Source organism: Doryrhamphus excisus, linkage group LG12 (genome assembly GCF_037039965.1).
Source record: "Doryrhamphus excisus strain RoL-2023G ecotype Guam linkage group LG12, RoL_Dexc_Guam_v1.1, whole genome shotgun sequence".
NCBI lineage: Eukaryota > Metazoa > Chordata > Actinopteri > Syngnathiformes > Syngnathidae > Doryrhamphus > Doryrhamphus excisus.
In genome coordinates, this window is record NC_136368.1 from 9032320 (window position 1) to 9058379 (window position 26060).

A 26060-nucleotide genomic window follows, 5' to 3' on the forward strand; every position below is an offset into this window, starting at 1 on the left:
TTTTGGATGTGCTGTCCCGATGCCTGGAGGTGCTTGAGCATGCTAAAGCAGCAGCCATCTTGTGTCCCTGCAGTCACCTTGTCGTTTTTGATGAGGATTTTCCTGTGATTTTAACGGAAAGTAGTGCAGATGTCACTGCGGTCTCCATGCTTTGATACGGTTAACACTTGGCTGTCAACTTGCTGCAGTGGCCTTTTGGATAACACATCAGGCAGGACGTATCCAAATATTTTCCACAATCTTTACTGCAGTTGAAAAGTAGGCACTTGGTTGCAGTCAATGAGCATGCGGTTACCTAGTCAATGACAACATTGCATCACATCAGTTCCCTTGATTTTTCCTGCATCCTATCACAACATTTGCCCCTCAGTTTATCAATAGTTGCCATGGACTCCCGGGTTGTGCAAAGATTCTCTGCAAAAAGAAAGCACATGTAATTTGTCCTTACACATGTCCAGTGTTGGAGCAATGAAGGTACCTGCATGAAAGTGTGGCAGTCCAGTGTGAAAACGCCACTGGTGATCCGTTGGAAGCACTGGCACACATCCTGCAAAGAGCGAGCTCGTAGGATTTCCGGCTGGTTGTGTCTGATGAGAGTCAGTGCCACCCGGAAAAGCACCTTGGAGCCTTTTTAGAAGAGACAGTCCCAGATCCGTAGGACGGTCTGAAAGATGACAAAGCATGAGCTGTCTGAAAGCCAATGGAATCTTTAGCCTCACCTCAATAGGGAGAACATCGATATAAAGACAGATGAACCAGCGTGACGCCACCACGGTCCAGATGTCAGGATACTGAGCCATGAGCTGGCCCACTGCCGGAGCTTTGGCTTTTACCAATTCCTCTAGCACCTCCTGGTCCGTCATCAGGCCCAGCATAGCTGCGTTGTAGTAGTCTGCCATGACACGACAGTAGGTTTCAACATTTTCCATTAACTTTCCATCATAAGAAGTATAGGAAAACGCATAACGGCTTGGGGGTGACCACCAAATACCATGTATTCCTGTCCAGAGAATCCCAGACATGGCAATGGATGTCTGGTGTGTTCAGACACCCCCCAAAGAAGATGTGTCGCTACATCAAGAAGTTGCCCATAACCACTGCAGTAATCAATCATGTATTTTAGTCATACATTTTGATGTCCATCCAAGTGGCGTGCCCCAAGGCTCTCATCTAGGTCATAATAATAATAATACATTTTATTTGTATAGCACTTTTCAAAATACTCAAAGACACTTTACAGAAGAGTGAAGTTGAATAAAGCAAGTAAACAGAATACCAAAATACAACATTCATTGGTTAATACACAGTTAAAACATGAGTAAAAGCAGGGCGGGGCACAGCAGTCAGATATAAAAAAGTTAGACATTAAAAACAGATTTAAAGAGGTGGGTTTTGAGTTGTTTTTTGAAGGTAGGAAGGTCAGGGCAAGCACGGAGTGAATGGGGCAAAGAGTTCCAGAGGGTGGGGGCAGCGATGGAGAAGGCTCTGTCTCCCCAGGCTCGGAGCTTGGTCTTACAGGGGAGTGCCAGGAGGTTTTAGTCTGAGGAGCAAGGGGACGCGGGGGATTGTGTGGATGGAGGAGGTCTGTGAGATATGGGGGGGGGGGTCAGATCATGGAGGGCTTTGTAGGTGATGAGAAGAATTTTGAAGTGAATGCGTTGGGGAATGAGAAGCCAGTGGAGGTTTTGGAGGACAGGGGTAATGTGTTCACAGGAGCGGGTGGAGGTGAGGAGGCGGGCAGCGGAGTTCTGAATATATTGTAGTTTGTTGAGGGTTTTGGACGGTGTACCGTAGAGAATACTGTTGCAGTAGTCGATTCTGGAGGTGATGAATGCATGGATCAGGGATTCAGCGGCAGAGAATGTAAGTGATGGTCGAGCTATGTTCTTAAGATGGAAGAATGCAGTCCGGGTTAACTGTTTGATGTGGGGTTCAAATGAAAGGGTGGGGTCCAGGAGGATACCAAGGTTGCGGATGAGCAGGGATGGAGTGAGGGTGGTGCTGTCAAATTGAAGATAGAAGTTATGGGTGGGCGTTGTGGTGTTTTTGGGACCAATGATGATAATATCTGTTTTGTCACTATTAAGTTTGAGAAAATTTTGTTCCATCCAAGTTTTGATATCAGCTAAGCAGTTGGTGAGGGTGGAGTAGATGTTGGAGGTGATGGAGGTGGTAGAGATGTATAAGTGAATATCATCGGCGTAGCTGTGGAAATTGAGGCCATGTCGACGGATGATATTGCCAAGTGGAAGGATGTAGAGGATGAAGAGAAGAGGACCAAGCACCGAACCTCGGGGAACACCTTGAGGTAAAGGGGCGGAGGAGCAGCTATTTATGTGCACGAACTGTTGACGATTGGTGAGGTATGATAGGAGACAGGACAGAGCAGAATCGGTGATATTGAGGCTGGGTTTGAGGCGGGACAGGAGGATAGAGTGGCTAATGGTGTCAAAGGCTGCGGTGATGTCTAGGAGGATGAGGATGGTAAGATGGCCGGAATCGGAGAAGAGAAGAAGATCATTGGTGATTTTAAGAAGAGCTGTTTCAGTACTGTGTTTGGGACGGAAACCGGACTGGAAGGATTCAAACGGGCTGTTGGAGTTGAGGTTTGAAGTTGAGCAGCTATGACGCGTTCAAGGATTTTGGACAGAAAGGGGAGGTTGGATATGGGACGGAAGTTGGAGAGGTTATTGGGATCGAGACCAGACTTTTTGAGTGTGGGGGTGATTGCCGCCAGCTTGAGAGACTGTGGGACGGATCCAGTGATAAGGGAGGAGTTAATGATACTTGTGATCAGCGGGGAGATGATGTGGTGGCAGGGTTTAATGAATGAAGAAGGGATAGGATCCAGGAAGCATGTTGGAGTCTTTATACCGGTTAGTATTTCAGTGAGTTGCACGGGTGAGATAGGTGTGAATTTGGAGAGTTGTTGGGTGGAGCCAGATAGCGGGGGATCAGGGGGCAATGAGTGAGCCGAGGGGGGGGGGTTTAGGGAGCTGTCTATTTTAGTAATTTTGGACCGGAAGTAGGTTAAGAAGTTGTTGCATTTGGTGGTGGTGAAGGATGAGGAGGAGTTGTCATTTGGCTTTAGCAGTGTGTTGATTGTTGAAAAAAGGGATTTAGGATTGTTGGAACCAGATGTAATGAGATTGGAGTAGTATTGTCAGCGGGCAGTGTTTAAGGCATCTTTATATTGCTGTAGAAAATCTATGTAAGCTTGGAGATGAACAGTTAGGCCAGATTTCTTGTACAGTCTCTTACGGGACTTCATATTATGGAGCTGAGGGGTGTACCAGGGGGCAGTGTGGGAGAAGGAGACCAATTTGGTTTGTTAGGGGCCAGTTCATCAAGACAGGAGGAAAAGGTATTGTTGTAGTAGGAGACAAGTTCAGAGGGGTCCTCGGACAGCGGGGGAGAAGAGACAGCAAATTTTGTGGTTAGAAATGAGGTAAGGGCATGAGGGTTGATGGATTTAAGATTCCTGAAGGTTATTTCACGTTTGATTTTTGGGACACTAAATGTGATGGCCAGGTGGTCTGATATGTGGAGGTTATGGCTAGTGAGGTTGTGAATATTGATACCAGTGAGTGATGGAGAAACAGCTGAGAAGATCAAGGAATTCTGTTGCGGGTTTGGAGTTGGAATTGTCAATCTGAAGGTTGAAATCACCGAGCAGAAGGATGGATGATGAGATCGAATTTAATTGGGTGATGAGGTCCGTAAAATCTGATAGGAAAGAAGAATTTGGTTTTGGGGGGCGATAGATGACAGCAATGACAAGGGGGGATGGACCGGACAGTTTGAAGGCAGTGAATTCGAAGGAGTGAACATTTTGGAGGGAGATTGGAGTGATTTGATGTCCTTTTTTCATCTATATCATCTTATGAGGTTCTGTTTGCTAAGTTTTGGTTAACTTAAAAAAAATGTTTCTTGCAACAGTTTTATCTACTACACTAAAGGTCTACCTGGTAGTATTCTTCCCAGCAATGAATCCATGAGCCAAAAAGCTTTTTCTTCATCTTTGGTGATTATGATGATAGCCTGCAATGAAGTTCATACCCTGGAGGAAGAAATGGGAGACGAGTGATGAAGTGAAGTATTACCATGTGCTTTAGTCAGGGGTGTCCAAAGTGTGGACCGTGACTGCTTTATTTCCCATTTCATAAACACAATTGGGCTGCACGGCAGTCATGTGGTTAGTGTGCAGACCCGGGTTCAATTCCACCCTAGGCCATCTCTGTGTGGAGTTTGCATGTTCTCCCCGTGCATGCGTGGGTTTTTTCCGGGTACCCCCATTCCAAAAGCATGGTAGGTTAATTGGTGACTCCAAATTGTCCATAGGTATGATTGTGAGTGTGAATGGTTGTTTGTCTATATGTGCCCTGTGATTGGCTGGCCACCAGTCCAGGGTGTACCCCGCCTCTCGCCCAAAGACAGCTGGGATAGGCTCCAGCACCCCCGCGACCCTTGTGAGGATAAGCGGTAGAAAATGAATGAATGAAAATACAATTAAGACAAATAGACAACAGCAACAATGAAAGAGGAGCAATTACAAGACAAAAAGGTTGTATTTTGTGTAATTAATTTGTGGAATGTAATTTTTCAAGGATAATGTTGAAATATTAAAGCAAAAAAGATAAATTTTGAGAAAAAGAATAAAGTTGCAATTTTTGGGACATTTAGTTGAGGAAAAAGTTGTAATGTGGGTATATTTTACAAATAAAAATAACAGCAACAATAGGAAAACAAGCAAAGATAATGTGAATGTGTAATCAAAATGCACAAACCTGATATGCCGGCTGTTTTTGTTGATTTAGTAATATACGGCTTGTTCGCCTATCCTTTTGGGGTGAGTTACAAAATGCAAAAATATCAAAAGTTTGGACACCCCCATTTTAAGTAATGGGTGTACATTTTGGAGGGTCATTTGTGCTTAATTCCAAATTTTAAGGCATGGGAGTCTTTACCTGACAATAACCTGCATCCTTATTATGGTGTCCATATGCCAGCAGCACATTATACAGCGCCCCCTGCAGGCCTGGCTCTGCTTGACTTTGGAAGAAGACATTGTCAGGAAAGGTCCTGTGGATGTCTTGGAAGAAAATAATCATTTTGTATCATGTCAAGTAAAACAGACCGGGTGGAAGGTGGTGTTTGCACCTAGGCGGATGGTCTCCTTCAGCCTGGCGTCGTGCTGCATGTCCAGGAGAGAGCGGTAGTAGCCAGGCTTGCTCTCCAGTCGCTCCTGGGCGCCACTGGTTAACATCCACACTTTGGCACGGAGCTCGTTGGGCACGCCTTTACGCACAAACCTTTTCACTACAAACAAACATCAAAATTACAATTTTAACAAGGAATGGTATACAGTTTGGTACCGATTGTTGTCGTTACATTCCTTCAATATTTTTCTTTTAAATCTTTACGTTGATTGCCCCTTATTTTGAAAAGAAATATATTTTATTCGGTTGCTTGTTTTCCTGTGACGCATCATTTCCTATTTGGCACACGTGCGATTTTTCAGACTCCGGAGGTAAGACATAGTGGTACTAATCTTTGTGTTTGTGTGAAAATGTCGAAAAAAAGAGCGTAGATGGTGGTATGAATATTATGTTATATGTGCTATATGCTTATATATAGTAAAGAGGGAGGATTTGTGATTGTGTGCACTTAATGAAACAGCACGTTTGCTAACTTGATATGCTAGCTACATTGTAAAAGGCGAGTCTCCCTCTGCCATTTTAATTTTATTTAATATTTACGCTCCCCTTTGTTTTTGTACTGTACTGTATATATTTTCATTTTTAGAGGTGTTTCATCACCAAATGCAGTTTGTGAATAGTTTTTACAACAATATTGTAGCTAAATTACCTGATTCTCATGTTTCAGTTACTTGCTATGATACTGCAATGTTGTTTAATAATTATGTACTGTGACATTATGCAAATATATGTTGTAATGCATAATCGAGTGGTTAGCACATAGGCTACACAGTCAAATTGGGAAGACCTGGGTTCTGTTCTCCGGGTACTGCGGCTTCCTCCCACATCCAAAAATGCATGGTAGGTTAATTGTTGACTCCCAACATGTCCATAGGTGAATGATTGTTTGTCTATATGTGGCAACTGGTGCAGGGTGTACCCTGCCTCTTGCCTGGAGTCAGCTGGGATAGGCTCCAGCATACGACCCTAGTAAGGGTAAGTGGTATAGAAAATGGATGGATGCATATTCTGCATTGTGACATCAAAACATTGTTGCGATTCCACATTGTAGCTCAGTTAGACAGACATGAGGTGTCATGGATGTTTTATCGTGTCATCGCTGAATGCTGATATATGAATATTGTGATGTCATATTGCAATTCACACCACTAGTGCATGTTATTAGTGAAAAATATATTGTGATATTAACCAAACATCACAATACTAATAACTGCTGTATTGTGTACATCATCAAAATCCTATTGCAAACTACCCAGTTTGGTACCTGTCAAGTCCTTCTTGACATGTGGTTTCTGTCGAAGGAGCTGGGACCACCTCATGGACCGTTTGTTCAGGACCCCTTCATACTTGTCCATCACTTTGCAGTGGGACTCCCAATCAGGACATCTCTCGAAGCCGTACGGGTCCGTCCTGCTGAGGGCAAGTGCATTGATGATTACACATTGTAAAGAAAAAGCCACAGATGGGTCAGCTTTCCTTCTGTCCACTCTTTTTCCTTTTCTCCCGATGACAGGCACTGCCTTGTTCTGGCTTGAGTTTCTCTGGCTGGTAGATCAAATACCCTGATTGGATGACTGGTAAGTTTTAAGTTGCGTTTATGGTGAAAAATATCCAGCTCGGAAGTAAAAAAAACTGTGAATCCAAAATTTGTAATGTTTTATTGCATAGTTGCTTTACTTTACTTACTTGTTTAAGATAGTGTTCAAAAGCGAAAACTCCATCCCATAATGACTCTTACCTGCCACTTTTCCTCTATGTGTCTTCCTCCATTGTATACGAAAAGTCCACCTATACATTAAACAACCTGCACTGCATATGTGCTCCGGTCAAGATAAATAACAAGAAAGGCGCCTTGGCTTCGAATGTCTCACAGCATCACGAAAAGGGGAGGGACTCCAGTGGGACAGCCTGGGACCTTCAAATGACATCCATTTGCATGGAAACCAGCTAGGAAATGATTTGGTGGATATTTAAGACTAGCACTAATCTCAACTAGGGTGCAAATGAATGATATACAGTGGTGGTCAAAAGTGTTTGCCCCCTTCCTGATTTTTTTTTTGCATGTTTGTCACATTTAATGTTTCAGATCATCAACAACAAATTTAAATATAAGCCATTCACAATACAACTGAACACAAAATGTAGTTTTTTTAAATGAAACAACAACAATGATAATTACATCATATTTTATGTAAAGGGATATCAATTTGGGAAATATAGGCCATGATTAAAAACAATACAGTCAACAAGCATATTTTTATGACCACTTTTCTTTATTATTAGCATATTAGCTCTTAAAGTCACCCACAAATGTTCAGCAAATACAAAATGTGAGCGGGTGAAATGTCAGCTCAAAATACAATTTTTTATTCATGATACTGGTTTTACATTCTAAATGTTTGTTAGTAAAAAAAGCCTATTTAGGAACATTCAAAAAGCTTTATTGAAGACTTTCCTCAATGCACCTTTCCTTCATGAAATGTACAAATAAAAATACCCACATTAAATTACATTATATTTATATATTATTTAATTAATCATATTACAATGAATATTATTTTATTACAATACTGTAACTTAATTAGAAATCCCACAGTTTTTTAATGTTTGATGCGAGCTGCGATTTGTCCTACTTTGTTTACGGTCATTGAACGCACCATCTACATTCTCCAATTCATTCTCCAAGAGGGATGTATAGATGTATTTAGATGTATTTTCCCTCCTTTTTCTTTCACCACACTTGCCCCTGAATGCTGATACTATGTGGGAATGCATAAAGGTAAGATTTGATGACTTTGAGTGCTAATGTGCATCATTGTGGTATAAAACCTCTCAGAAAACAACGTCCACCAAGCGGGATGGTGGTACTGTATTCATTTGATGTTGTTCCTGCCATAGTTTTATAAATCATAAATAGGATCAATCACATTGCTATAATGTATGTATGTTTTACCCAGATGTTGAAAATCTTAGCCAGTTTCATGTTAATTGGCTAATGCTAGCACAACACAGGACTTCAGCCATGGTCATCACATCGACATCCCGTCAATAGCAGCTGAAACTCCAATTTAGCTGGCAGTTCAATGCAAAAATCAAAAGAGAGATGTAAAAATGTGGAAAACACTGTTTAGTTGGGCCATTCTTATTCCAAGGTAGCACTGTATGACTGTACAAACTATCTGCACTGCTCCAGTCTCTGGCAGGCCATGTAATCCGTGATAAGTCAAACACAGCACCAATATATACAAATAACTTTGGTCTTGCTACAAGAGCCATCTGCTAAATTTACCAATCTAAATACTCTTTTCTTTCTCCATTTCTGCTCAGTATTTGTTCCCGCTTGTGGCTACAGTGTTACCGTGCTTCAAACTACGGTGTGGACCGAGGGTCAAACCAGAGGCGCGCACGTTAATCGTGCGTCAAAAAAATGACTGCCGTTAAAGGAAACTTCTATTGACAGCCTTATTAAAATCTATTACATTTGATCTGAAACATTGACAAATCAGGATGAGGGGCTAACTCTTTCACCCACTGTAAACAAAACATTGTTTGACAACAAAAACCCTTATAGAAAAAAAGTCATCATGCTTTATTGATATAAACATTACTGTATTTAGATGAACAAGACTTTCACTGTCTACGGCCACATTGGACAGATGGACAGAACCAAGCATTGAAGAGTGTTTTTGTCGGCTTGTTTGTCAACTCGTTCACTTCTACTTAATACTTCTAGTAAACCAGCTTCCAAAGTGACAATAGCTTCCGAGTGCATTTGGCAGGACAGTGATATTCTGATCAGTGTTCCCATTTCCATGCTAGTGTTGCTTTGAGCACAATGCTGCCACCTTATTCATTCATGATAAATCTGTTCACATCACCATCCTTAATTTGACAGACAAAACTTTCCTAGCAGTAAGGAAACGATAATAAAGGAAAGTTGCGGCCAGCATTATTGTGACAAGTACCACCCAAGAAAACATGATGGCTTTACTTGCTCCAGCATTAGGTGACAACACTTATACATATGGCGATACATAATCCACCTAGTCATGATACACACACACACATACATACATATATATATATATATATACACACACACACACACACACATCTGCATATGTATATGTATGTGTGTGTGTGCGTATATACTGTATATATACATATCAAAATCCATGACTGTACATAAAAGCATTTATAAACTCAACGTATTTATATTATTCTTCATATACGTATCTCTTTGTAAACTGTCCCAATAGATACAGTATGTACGGTAAAGTCTGTTTTGTGGTGTTTTTTTGTGCTGGTGTTCCAAGCACTCTTGTCATTGTTTCGGTCGGGCAAGCTCAAAACAAAAACAAAAAAATGCCCCCCTCTTTTTTGCACAAGCAGCCAGGGACTATCTTCTCCAGGCGCCGAGTCAGCATCTGTCCCGAAGCGGAGCAGGATACCGAGGATCCAACAGGGGGAACCAGAGTGGATTCTGGCGGTGTGACATTCAGGTAAAAAAAAAAGAGGCCGCTTCTCACAGTTGACAATTTCAAGTGCTTCTGTTGTACTTTCTCATGTCCATGTGCAGTATATGTCTTGTTTTTGTTTTTTGTTTTTTTTTTTTTAACCTTTTTGCCTCTTGTACAAGTCTTAAAAACAAACCCCAAAAAGTCACTGTAAAAGAAAATGTCTTTTTTTTTCCTTAGAGAGTTTTACGTTTTGTTCCTGTTACGATCGGTCGAGCAAATTCCACAAAGTCATCTATGAGGACTGGCCACGCTCCTGCGGTGAAGAAAAAAACAAAAAATTTATATATTAATTTTTCTACAAGCAAGATTGTAAGTTAAAATACATCTAATTTTCCTGTGATTAGGAAAATCGCTAGAATAAAATGTCATTTTACTACATGGACGAAAGTTTGCATAATAAAGGGGATGTCAATTACTGTAATAACGATGATTAAAATAAAGAAATTGGATTTCTGCACAGGAATGAAAGCGTCCATCCAGTGGAACTTCAGTTTTTGTATGATTTGATTTTTTTCAACAAAAATGGCCAAAATACATTCAATTTGTTTAAATATGGGTATTTTTAGGCAAATTATCTGTCACAGTCAACCACGAAACAGCGATAATTTAGTCAGTTTATTTTGAGATACCGCAAGAGAGAGAAATTATTTTTTGTATATGTATTTTGTATGTATACAGTAGGGTTGGATATCTTTTCTATTCCGATATACAAAAATAAGAAATGATAAGAAAATGACATAACGATATAAATGATGACGTCGAGTTGATGGCTGCGCATTGCTGTGGATACATAAGATGATTCAAATGCTGTCATCGTGAGAAGGAACGCTGGTGTGGAGAAGTATCTCCTCAGCAGGCCTCCCGACCCAAACAAGTTGAAATGGCGCTAAACACCAGCAAAAGTTGTGAATCTCCCCATACAGATCGTTAATAGAAGCTCGCAGGGGTTAGCTTAATTTCGGACGCCAAGTAGTTGTGTGTGTGTGCACGCGGGAGTCGGGCTCCATGAGTATATTTTCACCACGTTGTGTTTTAATTATTTAATGCAAAGAACGTTTTACAATGTCCGATGAAGATGTGCAGATTCTGAGCGGAAAAAAACAAAATGTGCATTTATTTTTAACGCAGCTTTAATGTCTTAGGCGTAAATAGACATTTTCCGCACACGGAACACACTTCCGTGACATCCTTCAAATTAATAGTGCTGTTTGCCCTATGTCTGCGGAAACAAAACAAGAGTGTCATAAAAATATCTTCCATATGTAGTTGGAATTTCATGTGTGACTACATCTTCCAGTTTGTTGAATATTTAGTAGCAATGTGTGAAGAGGCTGACATCCCATTAGAAAAGTTAGCGGCTTTCTTACCAATAAATAAATAGTTTACAATTTGAGTGTATTGCATTATATAGCTCAAGATTTGTAGCTTTTTAGAGCTACAAATTCCGCTGAATTTAAGTTTTATATCATCATATGGTGCTAATTCCCAAAAATATTGTGATGTATGGTAAGGTCCATATGGCCCAACACTTGTATACAGCATGTATCATGTATGAATATATATATAGAAGACAATAAGTTTGACTGTCTTACCTTCCTCGTCATAGTTTGACATGTCGTCTGCTATCATGTTACCAAAGTCCAGCAACAGGTTCCATGTGTCTTTTGGGATGGAGCGTTTATGGTGTTCCTGAAGGCAGCAATCACAAGTGAGAGCTTACATTAGAGACACTGCGGTTCAGCACGTTGAATATAAATCTGATACATGCTAGGGGCAGTGTTCAAGCTTCCTGTGTAGTGCTAGCAGTGAACAATGACAAGGAGCATGAACTAATCAGTGTGGAACATTGCTCACGCGGGCGCCGTGATGCTGTAGCGATGAGGCTGATGAGGCCTCAGTATTTTTGGGCAAAGTCAAGAGAGGTATTGCAGTATATATAACAGTATATTATTGTGCTTGTGGTTTGCATTGACATTTAGACTCACCAAAAGAAATCTATTCCAAAGATCGAGGAACTTAAATCTTCCCAACAGAACCAGGTTCCAGTAAGCTACGGCCATCTCCAAGTCTACAAAACAAAACAATTCAGACACAAGATCTTTCTTTCAAGTTAAGGGCTAGACCGAGTGTGCCCGTTACGTCCATCACCCAAAAATAGACTTGTATCGTCCCGTCTTGTAAACTGAGCTTCTAGTTCTCCAAGTCTCGGTAAACACGGTAAAACACGCCTGTCCATGACATATAGGTGGGATTTATGCTACCTCACCTTTAATACTGCAGTAGAGGTCTACATTAATCAGATTTATGTCTAATAGAAATGAGGTCTGAGTCACATTTGAAAAAAATCTAAATTGTATTGTTGATAGTGACATGGAAAAATCAGATACATATGAACAAAAGAAACCAGATTCGACCTGCAGTTTGTTTATTATTGTACAATAACAACTTCATTCTTGTAAAAATGTGACATTTCTTGCAATGGTACACCTTTTTCTTACAATATTGCTTTGTACTGGTAATTCTATGAGGGTAATACTTTCTTGGTATGCACCTGAACGCTACGTCTTGATGTCCAAATCAATGCCATGTGTGTTTGCTCTCCTTACCTAAACCCTTCTGACCGGGATTTTTGGCAAAGTTGAAGGTGAACTGGTAGAAGTCCTTGAACTTCCCACTGTCTTTTAGCTCCTGTTCCAGTCTTGGTAAAAGGGCCTTGAGTTTATCGATGCTGTCACACCTGTGTGGGCGGAGGAGGGGCATAGAGAGGCTTGATTTACAACAAGTAAACAAAACACTACATAAACATGAGGTCAATTACAACAGTGGCGATAGCAAACAAGTAGGCGACATTTCACTCTTCTATTTTAACATATATACATAGACCTTCCCACCCTCAGGACGTGTTTATGCTCCGCTTATTCCCTGCACATCAACACTCACCCCAGCTCGCTCATGCCATCCAGAAACTCCTTCCTGGTGAACTCGCATTGGGTGGCAGCGCGAAACTTCCAAGCCACCACCAGAACGCTGATGCTGGCCGGATCCAACATCAAGTCGTCACAAAACTGTTGGATGCCCTCGATACCGATCTTGTTTTCATCCTGGGGATCTGGGAGTGGGAAAATACAAGCTTTTTTTGTCAAATAGCGGCCTGTGGGTGCACAAATACAGTGGAGCCTCAGATTGCATACGTCCCAATTAGTTTGATGTCGAAATATTGCTCAGAATTTGTCATATGGCGTGCGTCTTGTCGTGTTATTCATTTGCGACGTGAGTCCAACTGTTTTCTTAATAAATTTTTATCACAAAATGTCCTGATTTAGCAGCCTATTTGATTGCCACTATGTAGAAACAGGGACCGGAAGACATCTTTGCTGCTTGTCTGTGATGTCATCAGTGGTTGACCCTCAAAAATGTTACCACAAAACATATTTTTATGGTTTTGCAATTATAGTTTTACATGCATAAAGCAATTGTAAAGAAATAAATGACAATTGGAAGGAATAAATCAACATTTAAGGTTACTGTTAGGATCACTATGCTCGTTTTTCGACCCATTGTATTGAGTTGTGGTCTCCTATAGAGCATCTACACACGATATCCCACACAGAAAGCTTTTTAGATTTTGCTGAATCATTTCCTTTGAGTCCTCCAGGAACACCCACTCCGCTGTGATTGGTGACACGGCCAAAGTGCTTCCCAGCTATGAACCATATAAGGAAGTCTACCCCTCAGGAACGTCACAAAGAAACGGTTTTACCATGCCTTTTCAAACCGAGTGTTTTGAGACATCCCAAGCTTCTTATAGGGCTCACTTCTAAATGCACAAACCTTATCTGAAACTTTGGCATCGTTTAACACGGGAATCCATTATTCTAACTACATTTATAGGTCAGACATCATTAATATGCATTTCAAATTGGTTTCTGCATGTAAAACCCTTATTGGAAAACTAAAACGGTGTTTTGTGTTAACATTTTTGGCTTTCTAGAACAGAATATTTACATGGTTTCTTATGGTTAAGAGTTGGACCATCTGGAACGGTTTAATGACACTAACCAAGGTCCCACTGTAAATAAAAGTGACCCTTTTTTGGTCTTCTGCCCTTAGGAAGCTATAATAGTCACTTTTCCACAAAGCTTAAATCAACATGTTTAGACTTTGGGACACAACAGGACGGCATATAACTCACTATTGATTTTAACCAAGAAAACGACAATCGTAACCCATATAACCATGCACCTCAACATGGTCGAGCCACATCAACTGGCCCCTCTCCATGGATGACTGAGCTCCTCATCCTATCCCTTATGATAAGTCCAGCCACCCTGTGGACCGTGATGTTGTTCTTTGCTCATGACCACCAGTGAGGGTGGGAACATAGATGGACGGTTAAATTGAGAGCTTTGTTTCCGGCTCAGCTCTCTCTTCACCACAACGGTCCAAAAACATGCTCACGCTCCAACCTTCCCTCACTCTAGTGGAGTCCTGCCGCTATTGTAAAAGTGCTTCAAACATACTTCATGAGCTGCTGACTACTTTGGTGAGCTAAATGTTGCCTCGTACCGCTATTTACAAATAGCCTTCCTTCCAAATGCCTCCTCTCAGATAAACACCTAATACTCTCTGCAGTTGAGTAAATAAATCCCCAATGCCACTTTCTGAGCAAATACAGTAGACAAACACAAACTGGACTAGCCCAGTGTTTACCTTTATAGCGATTGTAGAGCTGCTCTAGCTTCTTGCGGTCAACTGATGTCTTCATGGACTCCTTGCAATATAGGTCCGGGTTCTGGAAGTAGTTGTCGGTGGCCACTTCAAGCTTCCAGTCATTCTGAGTGAGGCAGTACACAGCAGTCTTCTCTCCTGCCTGCGTGACGGACATAAACTGCCGTACCTTGTCCCTCTGCGACGACTTGAGCTTATGCTGCGGGGGTGACAGGGCAGACAGGCGGTCAAGGAGAGATACCGGCGCAACCCGCAGCGCTGATAACAACGCAAAGTAAATGCAGAGACAAGCGAGCGGCCACAGTAACACTTCCACAGACATTCAGAAGACGCTGGAAGTCAGTCCCGTCCAAATGCAACACGTCCTTTTAAAATAGGGATGCGGGGGGTTGTTGACTAAATCTTGTAATGGGACGCCACCCTATAGTGTCAAAAACAAACCCATTAATAGCCCAATCTCGAATAATTGGAATCGAGCTATATATGACACATTTGAGGTTTGCTCACAACCTTTAATTTGTAATCTGAGAGCGGGCTGTCGTAAGCACTATTGCGTGTTCAGTGCTCTGACACAAAGTTAGTGCGCCAACTATAGCAAATAGACGATAGGCTAGCATCGGCTGCACACCACCGGCTAATGCTAGTAACTTCTACCTGCTAGCCGCGGCTAATGTGTTAATAATACTCGTCTGCATGACTTTCTAAAAGTATCGTTTGGTTTTGTAATAATTTAACATGCCCAACTGCCAAACAGCAAACGCTGTGGCAAGTAGCTCCGAGCTAGCTTGCTCCCAAAAATATCTACTGACCTTGCTTGAAAACAGCAAGCACCACACAGTAGTAAATGACAACAGGACCCAAACACGACGCGAGCTGAACAAGTTGTGAAAAAAAGACCGCGTTAGGCGTGTACGACATCATGCCTCCGAACGCAACGAGTGGGATTGTTTATTTTGGTTACCTACCATTTTCACACCCGCTATGTGACCACTTCAGTAGCCCGAGCGCCGCTCATTACGCGCATGCGTAGACGTAAACTCGGAAAATTTGTGAATTTTCTTGGTTTTGTGATTTTTTTTTACTCATTTGTATTTCTGCACGAGACAGTATTTTTTTCGTATTTAATATTTTTATTTTACAATATTTTTTTATTTGTGCAACAAAATAGTGCAGTTGCAAGATAAGTAACTTTTACACAAGTGGTACTCATTGTGTGAGGCAGGCCTCCCCTGGGAGATGCAGTAATTTGAGACAAATATCAACCTCGGTTATGTCAAACATAAATTTGTTAGTTCCTTTGACGAGGGAGTAAAAAGACACAGAGCTCAACGAAAACACCACAAAATATGCTGCTGAAAATATGTTTTATGGAGAAATTGGGTTATGCCACAAACATACAAGATTATCTTCTCTGAGATGAGGCTCCATCTACCACACTTGGATTTCCCCTGTTGTACTTTTTATTGTTAGTATAAATAAAATAATATTTATACTAACAGTAATTGTATTTATATCATTCTTATTGATAATTTCATACATATACAATCATGAGAATCACTGTCTAGAGGGCAGCACTGTGGGTCAAATCTTGTTGGAACAACAAACTCAGCTGGGATAGGCTCCAGCTCACTGGTGACCCTAATGAAATAAGCAGTGTAGAAAATGGATGGATTTACATGACTAAGTCATAAACATCTTATCTCCAGTTAATGAAGTTGTGCTCGAGGGCTCAAATTAGTTTTATCTGTGTGAATGCACTGTGCACAACAACTGATGCTGATAGAGTATCTGTCACAGTCAGCCTTTATTGTTTTGTTGTACAGCGAAGAGACTGAAAAGGTGGATGAATAGAAAGTAGGACACTTATATGACGCATGTTGAATAATGAAACAAGTTTGAAGAAAGTGAAAGTACAATGTCACTGTTAGACAAAGACAATGATAATGATATGGGTATGTATGACAAACATAAAACCTATCTCCCATCATAATGGTTTGAAAAATTCTAAAATTTTAATGTAATTTGGCAAGTCAAACCTAACTTCAGGCCGCTGGTGAAATAGGCCACCTAGCAATGTCACCTCCTATACGACATGGGGCAGTGTCGCGATTATATTATCCAATGGGAGCGTCGATGTAGGTTGTGGGCGGGGGCTATTCGGCCTGCTTGGATTACGTCTCACCGAAAGCGGCCAATCAGAGACAGCTGAAGCCAGACACCGCCAAGATCAGATTGTGAGTCGCGCTGCCGTAGCAAGGCTAGTCGAGAGAGTGGACAGAAGAAGCTAACGCCACTTGCTAACTTGTGGAGCGGGTAAGTCGTGTTTTAAAAATTTGTACCAAAGTATATTTTCATGTAGGCCAATGACAAGAACACTGCACGGAGGTTGTGTTTATACCACAAAATGACTCGATGACTTCGGTTAACCGGCTTAAAATGTTAGGCTAACTCCAGTGACAGCTGTGCGTTTAGCTTGGCTGCTAGCTTACTTGCTACTAGCTAGTCGGCTAACAAAGCACCATTGGTGGAGTTAGCACGTTGCTAACTCACTCAAGGCAATGCTAACTAACGCCCCTTCCCTACCCTCGAGTGCTACAACTCCACTCTTCTAAAGTGTTGCTCTTTTACCTTTCGAGAAAGTGGCGTAACTCTAACTTGACAAATGTGTCTATCGTAACGGCGAAGACAGTATATTGCTGGCAAAACCACTGGAGCAATCGCTTCCTGGAACACAATCAAATGTACTTTGTAGGTCATGTGACGTTTAATGAACAAAAATCAAGTTTTAATGTGGAAATTGCCTGTATGTATAGTAAAGTTATCGTGGCAGGGAATCTAATTGCCGATGCCGGGTATACATCATGGCTTCACATCAACCCTTATCCACGACTGTTTTAAGTCAGTTATGTGTCAAAAATATCTCAACCTGTGTGTAGTCATACTGATATGAAGCTGCATTTGATAACGCCACAATTGTCTATTATTACAAAAAATAAATCAAACTGCCCATTTTAGTCCCACGTAACGGCATAAATTGTCAGTAAAGTAGTTTGACTTCGCTCAGTATGTTTCCTGTTTGCTAAAGGATTTAGACCTCCTCTTCCTCCGCTCTCAAATGCCAACAACAACAGCCGTCGAAGAAGCATAATAGTGCACTTGTAAGTGCACATAATCACTCCCGCAACTTATCTCAAATGCTGCTAAATTCCCACATTGGTGTCCGATGGTGGCCTCGGGGTAAATCGGGAATAAATAACTGGGCGATTCTTTTGGCCAAGAACGGCTTTCATAGCGTGCATTAGCTTCCCAAGCTAGCAGCAGCGAGCTGTATCCAGCCACGGCGAGGTTAGCGGTATCGGTTAGCTAGCCGCGCCTCAACAAAAGAGTTGCTCTCCTTTGCATGACACAATGCCAAGTGTAATGTTTATTCCTCCGACTACGTACTAGTGTTGTGCTAGCAGCGGATTTGCGAGAAGTTAGCGTGTGTTTTGTGTTGTCAGTGACCTGTAGCAGAAGTTCGTCAACGTCTCTCCTCTTTCTCCGGACGGTACCTGGAGTAGGCCTTGTGCACTTCACACCACTAAAAGTTAATTTTTTGCTTTCCTTAAAAAAAGTTGGCAGAAATTAAACCCCTTTCCTCAATATGCTCGTTTCATGGTTTGTGATGCTTTGTTTAAGCTAAGTATATGTTCACTTGGACACCAAATGGAAGAAAATATACACACAAGCAGGAATGTGAATACTGTACATTGTCATTTTTAGGGTCAGCCCAAACTTTCCACTATGTATATTTTTATTTAGCTGCAATGGCTTTTTCCGAGGACCACGCGTATCCTTGCTGTATAAAGGTCTGTTATTGATTCCCAGGTATCAAGTATATCTGATCTGTGTTCTCATCCTAGAGGTCTGACTAGTGAAACATTGGAAGAAAATATTCCTTTCCAATTGAGGCTCCACTTCCCCGGTCCTTTGGGATCATGGCTAAAGATGTAAGGGAAATGTGACTGACTTTGCATAGTTGCATTTTGAGAATTTTTTTTCACTCTAGTTTCCCTTCTTCTTCACAGGCTGGTCTAAAAGAAACAAACGGAGAGCTGAAGGTTTTCATTGATCAGAATCTGAGCCCCAGTAAAGGTAGTAGCAGCACCAAATACAGGGGACAATGTCACGCTAGATTTACAATTAGTATCTCTCCAAAGTGACTACACTTGTGAGATACCGCACACATACATACGCAGTTCAATCAAGAGGTCTTGAAATAAATAGACCTCTCATACTACTGTTTTTTTCCTTTGACTTTCTGACCTCACACTAAAAGTGCATTTGTTTGAATGATGCAACATTGTTGCAACATCAGGTACAAAATTGTATGAACTGTATTAATTGTTAAAAGTAGATATTGACATTTATCACAACCTGTTTTTATATGGAAATGGTTGGGAAGGTCTGTCGCCAAATCCTTTCCCTCTGTGTAAAGTACTTTGATTATGACATTGTTTTGTACATTTCACTAACTTGTTTTCATCACAATCAAATATGAATGTACATTTAATTAGAAACGACAGGTTATTTGCCAAGTTTTTTTCCATGCTCAAAGAAAAGATGTTGTGGTCCCAGCTCAGAACTTCCACTTGGGATTTTTCCTTCCTCGTATAATGTGAGACCACGACTTTACAAGTGTTTGGCTTTCTGATGCCAGTACAAAAGGCTACCAGTGATGGCAAAACCTACAAATGTACTGATGATCATAGAACAGGAAATAGGGTACAGACTGTGTTCTTAGATTATCTGTTTCGTCTGCCAACAGGGGGCAGTGATAACTATCGGTCCTCTCGTGTCTCCTGCTAGGTGTCCTGTCTTTGGTCGCTGTCCAGCCTGCAACCGCCCCCTTGGCCAAACAGCTCCTTCCCAAAACACTTGGGCCATCTAATGTGAATATTGCTGCACACATGCAACATATACCACACATGGTAAGTCCTGCATCCACACTGGGCAACAATGCATTATATGGGGGAGGGGGGGTGCACAGAAGCAAGTATGGACATACCATCTCTCCAACTTTCTCTGTTGTCTTACTCCTGTGTAAGCCCCCTCCATTATCATTGTGAGGTGACCTGGCTACTGAAGAGTAGCTGCACTTGATCCTAAGCTTGGCAACTCTACAGTCAGCAGGATTACATCTGTCATCCCATTATATACGTGGAATCTATACATCATGAAAATCAGATTAGATATCACCTTTAGAGACGGAATCGAGCATCTACCTTCAACATGCCTTAGTTGTCTTTCCTTCACTATATTATACATCACCTTCTTAATATTGGTTATTTCAGTAAGTAAGCAAAAATATCTTGATCATTAGCCTTTCAGTAGGGTTACAAAATCCTGGAAGAAAAAGTGGAGCAGAGCCAACTTGCTCTGGCCAGCAAAACTCACCTGAGGACGGGGTTTTACCATTTTTTTGGGTGCAGTTTTATCTTTTTATGTACTTTTTTTTTTAAAATTGTATCATTGGCCTTACACATTTTTATTTGGCGTATGATTGATATCCTTTTGGGAAAATAAGTTGAGGTGTATCTGACGGGTCTCAATGTCTGAAATTCTAATAATTTCAATGAATGTAATTTTAAAAATCTTATAAAATGTGTGAAATACGGTTTTGGAAGTTCTTAAAAATGTATTAACATTTGTTTAAAACAATACAGAAACTTCAGTTTTGCTTAAATGTTTTCTCTATCTATCTATCTGGTGTTTTTAGTTGGGTTAAACATTTTGTATTCCACTGTGAAAAGGCCTTGAAAAAAATAATACTGTGCAGGTAATTCTGCGCCTCCAGATTTCATTTTTTGCCAGTATGGATTTGAAATGGGTGTGCTCTTTTAGTCTGGGGAAAAAAAGTTAAATTTGAACTGTTGAAGCTCACAGAGACCCTGTTTCTTCTTGGGAATAAAATTTAAGGAACCAACAGACCAAAACAAAAGAACTGTTAAAAACATCCAACCAAGAAAGTACTCAGCAGCGTGGACTTGCAGCTGTGCAACAAGTGCAAACTAGTGCATGTCTGCTTCGGCTGAGGTGTTCAGGCATACAGTGCATCCGGAAAGTATTCACAGCGCTTCACTTTTTCTACATTTTGTCATGTTACAGCCTCATTCCAAACTGAATTAAATTAATCTCTTACCTCAAAATTCTACACAAAATACTCCATTATGACAATGTGAAAAAAGGTTTTTTTCACATGTTTTGAATTTATTAAAAATAGAAAACAAAAAAATCACATTTACATAAGTATTCACAGCCTTTGCTTAATACTTTGTTGATCCACCTTTGGCAGCAATTACAGCCTCAAGTCTTTTTGAATATGATCCCACAAGTTTAGCACACCTATCTTTAGGCAGTTTTGCCCATTCTTCTTTGCAATAAGTCTCAAGCTCCATCAGGTTGGATGGGAGACGTCTGTGCACAGCCATTTTCAGATCTCTCCAGAGATGTTCGATCAGATTCAAGTCTGGACTCTGGCTGGACCACTCCAGGACATTCACGGAGTGGTTCTGAAGCCAATCTTTTGAGATCTTGGCTGTGTGCTTCGGGTCGTTGACCTCAGGCTGGGGCGAAGGTTCGTTTTTCAGCAGGACAAGAGCGCTCTGGAGCAGGTTTTCATCCAGGATATCTCTATATATTGCTGCATTAATTTTCCTTCTATCCTGACTAGTCTGCCAGTTCCTGCTGCTGAATAACATCCCCACAGCATGATGCTGCCACCACCATGCTTCACTGTAGGGATGGTATTGGCCTGGTGATGAGCAGTGCCTGGTTTCCTCCAAACATGGCGCCTGGCATTCACACCAAAGAGTTCAATCTTTGTCTCATCAGACCAGAGAATTTTGTTTCTCATGGTCTGAGAGTCATTCAGGTGCTTTTTGGCAAATTCCAGACGGGCTGCCATGTTCCTTTTACTAAGGAGTGGCTTTCGTCTGGCCACTCTACCATACAGGCCTGATTGGTGGATTGCTGCAGAGAGGGTTGTCCTTCTGGAAGGCTCTCTCTCCACAGAGGAACGCTGGAGCTCTGACAGAGTGACCATTGGGGCCTTGGTCACCTCCCTGAGTAAGGCCCTTCTTCTCCGATCGCTCAGTTTAGAAGGCCGGCCAGCTCTAGGAAGAGTCCTGGTGGTTCCAAACGTCTTCCATTTACGAATAATGGAGGCCACTGTGCTCATTGGGCCCTTCAAAGCAGCAGAAAATTTTCTGTATCCTTCCCCAGATTTGTGCCTCAAGACAATCCTGTCTTGCAGGTCTACAGACAGTTCTTTTGACTTCATGCTTGGTGTTTGTGCTCTGACATGCACAGTCAACTGTGGGACCTTATATAGACAGTTATTATATTTCCAAATCATGTCCAATCAACTGAATTTACTGCAGGTGGACTCCAATTAAGCTGTAGAAAGATCTCAAGGATGATCAGTGGAAAAAAGATGCACCTGAGCTCAATTTTGAGCTTCATGGCAAAGGCTGTGAATACTTATGTAAATGTGATTTCTTAGTTTTCTATTTTTAATAAATTCAAAAAAAGTAAAAAAAAACTTTTTCACATTGTCATAATGGAGTATTTTGTGTAGAATTTTGAGGTAAGAGATTAAATTAATACAATTTGGAATGAGGCTGTAACATGACAAAATGTGGAAAAAGTGAAGCGCTGTGAATACTTTCCGGATGCACTGTATGTGTAGACATTTGAGGTGGATACACAAACGGGTAAGAATCAGGCCCACCTCCAACTACACTGTTACTGATAGAAGCCAAGAATAAGAAAGAGATGTAAATAATAGAAAGTAGAAATTTAAACTTGTTTGTCTTTTCCAGGTGATTGGAACACCTCAGAGGCCAACAGTATCGAATACCATACTGGTCAACAGTCCACACACACCCAACTCCCAGTTCCTCACTCAAACTCAACCTTCAGATGCTTCCCCTTGGTCGTCAGGGTAAGTCGACTCAAACATGGACACCATGGTGTAAGCAAAGTTGCATTTTATGTATAATGGTCAACACTAGGGTTGGCCATCGAGTCCGCGAACCAAACACCAACGTAGAAGGACAAGTTTCAAGAATCACTAGGAACCGGAATTGTTCAAATTCAAACGATGCCCCAGCCTAATCAACACACTGTGCTTGTTGTTGACAGGAAACGTGGCAAGAAAGGGGAGAAGAATGGTAAAGGCTTGAGGCATTTCTCCATGAAAGTGTGCGAGAAGGTGCAGAAGAAGGGAGTCACCACCTACAATGAAGTGGCAGATGAACTGGTGGCGGAATTCAGCTCTGGTGACAACCACATGTCACCCAATGATTCAGTGAGTGCTGCCGATGGGAGCCGGATTCTCTCGGATGATTTCTAAATTGTTATTATTTTATTTCCTCTAGCACGTGTATGACCAGAAGAACATTCGGCGGCGTGTGTACGATGCCCTTAACGTCCTCATGGCCATGAATATCATCTCCAAAGAGAAGAAAGAAATCAAGTGGATCGGCCTGCCCACCAATTCTGCACAGGAGTGCCAAAACCTCGAGGTACAATTTATATAAAACACTCGCCACACGTAAGTTCCTTGAGGGCTTTTTTTTTTAACAAGAATGGCTTTTGTCTGGATGACAGGTGGAACGACAGAGGCGGCTGGAGAGGATCAAACAGAAACAGTCACAGCTTCAGGAGCTTATACTGCAGGTGGGTCTCTATGAACAAATGGATCGCCTCTTTCCTCATGCAGCCTTTACAGTGACGACTAAGGGTGTCCCGATCTAATATTAATATTGAATATTGGTCTGACATCAGCAAAAAATAGGCTTATCAAATTATAGGTGCTTTTGTCTAAACTGGTTTTATGTGGGCATGCCGACGCAAGCAGACAATTATAGATTCTGTTACAGCACCTTTTATCCATATTTGGCTTGCAACTTTTAGGAAAATTCTTGTCTTGCAGCAAATAGCGTTCAAGAACCTTGTGCAGAGGAACCGACAGAGCGAGCAGCAGGCAAACAGACCTCCACCTCCCAACTCCATAATACACCTACCCTTCATCATTGTCAACACCAGCAAGAAAACAGTCATCGACTGCAGCATCTCCAATGACAAGTACGTTATTTTGCTCACCCTCGTTGGTATAAGTTAATGTATACATGCTACTAAACTAATTTTAACCTCGCTTCATACTAGACTATCCTGCTATTTGTGTGATGGCAGTTGCTGTCAATCACTACTTGTGCAACTGTGCTTCTTTGCAGGTTCGAGTATCTGTTCAACTTTGACAGTATGTTTGAGATCCACGATGACATCGAGGTGCTGAAGCGTATGGGCATGGCTTGTGGTTTGGAGGTGGGCAAGTGCTCTCCAGAGGATCTGAAGGTTGCACGTAGCCTGGTGCCAAAGGCTCTGGAGCCCTACGTCATTGGTCAGTGTCTGTCGTTGCTATTGCTGACGTGTCAACCACACACTTCCTGCTTCTCCTTCACAACAAACCCACGCAATAACTTACCGTTGTTTCTCCAGAGATGTCAAAGGGTCCAATCAGTAACGTCTACATCACTGGAGCGTCCTCTGCTAATGGAGCCCGTTACACAAGCAGGTGAGACACATTTAGCTTACTAGATGTTACGCAGGACAGGGGTGTCAAAACCTTTTCCACCGTTGGCCGCATATTGAACCTTTTAAAGGATTTTATTAGACAGTGCCATGGACCAAAATGAGAATCTACATGACTCAAATGGCCCTGGTCAATAGTTTGGACACCCCTGTATGAAGGACAAATATACATGGGCTTTAAATAGCCATCATTTAGCCAGAAATAGTCTTTGTTAGGTTTGGCTATATGTGTCCTGTGATTGGCTGGTGACTAAAGACAGCTGGGATAGGCTCCAGCACACCCGCAACCCTCGTGAGGATAAGCGGTACAGAAGATAGATGCGTAGTCTTTGTTCGAACAAATGTTTTATTGGCAATGTCATTCCACCGTATGTTCTATAACAGCAACATAAGCAAACAAAAACATCAAAACAACAAGACGCCAGGACAAGATGACATAAGCCCATTTACGCCACTTCCCGCCATTAATTTATGGGTGCTAATGGATGCCATGCCTCAATTCATTGCCAGGTGTCATCTACTTGATAAATGCTACAGTGGTGCTTCCAAACGGCATTAAATATACCAGCATGTCGCCATAACACATACACCACCTGAAGAGCAGATATGGCATCTCTAAAGCATGTGAATTTACTTGGCTTTCACCATCAGCTAAACGTAAGCACTTTGTTCTTCCTAATTGTAGCGACGGTGGCCCCGACGGCAACATGGCCTCCAGCTCTAACGACTCTCACTACAGCGGCTCCCGTGTAGAGACCCCGGTGTCTTACATGGGCGACGATGACGACGAGGATGAGTACGATGAGAACGATGATGAAGATTAAGCTGTCTGCACCTCGCCACCCCAAGAAGCACAGTTTCTCAAACCATTTCCGCCGCCACCTGGGAAACAGTCCCATCTGCCACATTTCTTTTTTTTTCCTCCCGCTACCCTCTTTCAACACCCCCATTCTTGTTTTGTCTGGTTTTCTCAGGGCTGTAGATGAGAATTGAAAGAACAGGAGTGGGGGGGTCCTCGTCCGCCCTCTCCTCTCCCGAATGACTTGTACATGCACTGCAGCTCCGTTGGAGGTTTGGTACTGGGAACTGTAGCATGTGGCCTGACCTCAAAGCTGAAGTCATTTGTTCAAGAAGCCATCGCATGAAAAACAAAATTCTGAAAAGAAAAAACAACATTATTGCTGTTGGCGAATGGGTGGAAGAAAACCTTTTGTTGCTGTTCCCGCGAGCAACATGATGATCTATAATGTTCAAAGACGGCCAAAGTGTTTGCTTGAACATGCCGCCATGGCGTCCTATGACGGGGCTCCATTGTGTGTTGATGCTTTTGTTTTTGTTTGGTTCTGGGCAATAGGTTGAAATGGTTGTTCCATTTATCATTCTGTTGAGCTGGCTCCCTTCTCTTCTTGTAGGCAGCTGCTTTTCTTATATTTTTTGCTAGTTTTTTTTTTTTTTTCTTATGTCAGTTGAGGAATTCCCATTCATCACCCTGCCTAACACTTTGGTAGTGTTTACAAAATAATGCCACCAGCAAGGTAATGACTTTTCATAACCCAGGTTCCGGATAGGTAAATAAGCTTTGTTGATGACATTTATGAACCCTGTTAATGATTGTAGCTTCATAGTATTCTTTAGAGGCCAGTGGTAAAGATACTAGACCATCAGACAATATCCATGTAACTAATGTATGGTTGGTTGTATAGGTCTTTGTGTACTCCTTCAAAGATCTCTCCCTTTTAAAACTGAGCAACACATGTACCGACTTCTTCCAAATACCCTGCTCTGTAATCTAATATAAGTTTTCAAATTAAATATAGATTGTTTTAAATGTTTCTCTAATTGGTCTGTGAGTGATATCAAAACGTTGATTGTGTGGTGAAGCGCACTACTGGACTGCAACCAGCAGAGACCATGTTGATTTCAGTCTCGGGCAGTTTACGAGGAAAGTACCACACAT

The 26060-nt window shown here is 41.7% G+C and overlaps 2 protein-coding genes and 1 pseudogene across 4 annotated transcripts; 1 reads left to right on the forward strand and 2 right to left on the reverse strand.

Annotated features, from left to right (window-relative positions):
• Positions 1–239: 239 nt before the first annotated feature.
• Positions 240–8260, reverse strand: LOC131136019 (growth hormone-regulated TBC protein 1-A-like; annotated as a pseudogene).
• A 547-nt stretch (positions 8261–8807) lies between these two features.
• Positions 8808–15488, reverse strand: LOC131136017 (DCN1-like protein 1). The gene is made up of 7 exons (XM_058082475.2): positions 15433–15488; positions 14450–14666; positions 12680–12848; positions 12346–12476; positions 11725–11807; positions 11332–11428; positions 8808–9992 (listed from the first exon to the last, which is right to left on the reverse strand). Exons 1-7 carry the CDS (start codon positions 15433–15435, stop codon positions 9913–9915), a joined length of 780 nt encoding a protein of 259 aa, XP_057938458.1. The 5' UTR covers positions 15436–15488; the 3' UTR covers positions 8808–9912.
• A 1137-nt stretch (positions 15489–16625) lies between these two features.
• LOC131136054 (transcription factor Dp-1-like) lies at positions 16626–25935 on the forward strand. 3 transcript variants are annotated; one of them, XM_078795199.1, is made up of 12 exons: positions 16626–16780; positions 18370–18456; positions 18535–18601; positions 19316–19398; positions 22330–22451; positions 22652–22817; positions 22888–23034; positions 23120–23188; positions 23445–23596; positions 23746–23912; positions 24011–24086; positions 24789–25935. In XM_078795199.1, the coding sequence occupies exons 2-12, from the start codon at positions 18445–18447 to the stop codon at positions 24925–24927; spliced, it is 1200 nt and encodes a 399-aa protein (XP_078651325.1). In that variant the 5' UTR covers positions 16626–16780; positions 18370–18444; the 3' UTR covers positions 24928–25935. The 3 variants fall into 3 exon arrangements, with proteins under 3 accessions (XP_078651325.1, XP_078651323.1, XP_078651324.1); XM_078795197.1 differs by having other exon boundaries at positions 16648–16780; positions 18372–18456; positions 19316–19437; XM_078795198.1 differs by lacking the exon at positions 16626–16780 and adding an exon at positions 17547–17625 and having other exon boundaries at positions 18372–18456; positions 19316–19437.
• The last annotated feature ends 125 nt before the right edge of the window (positions 25936–26060 follow it).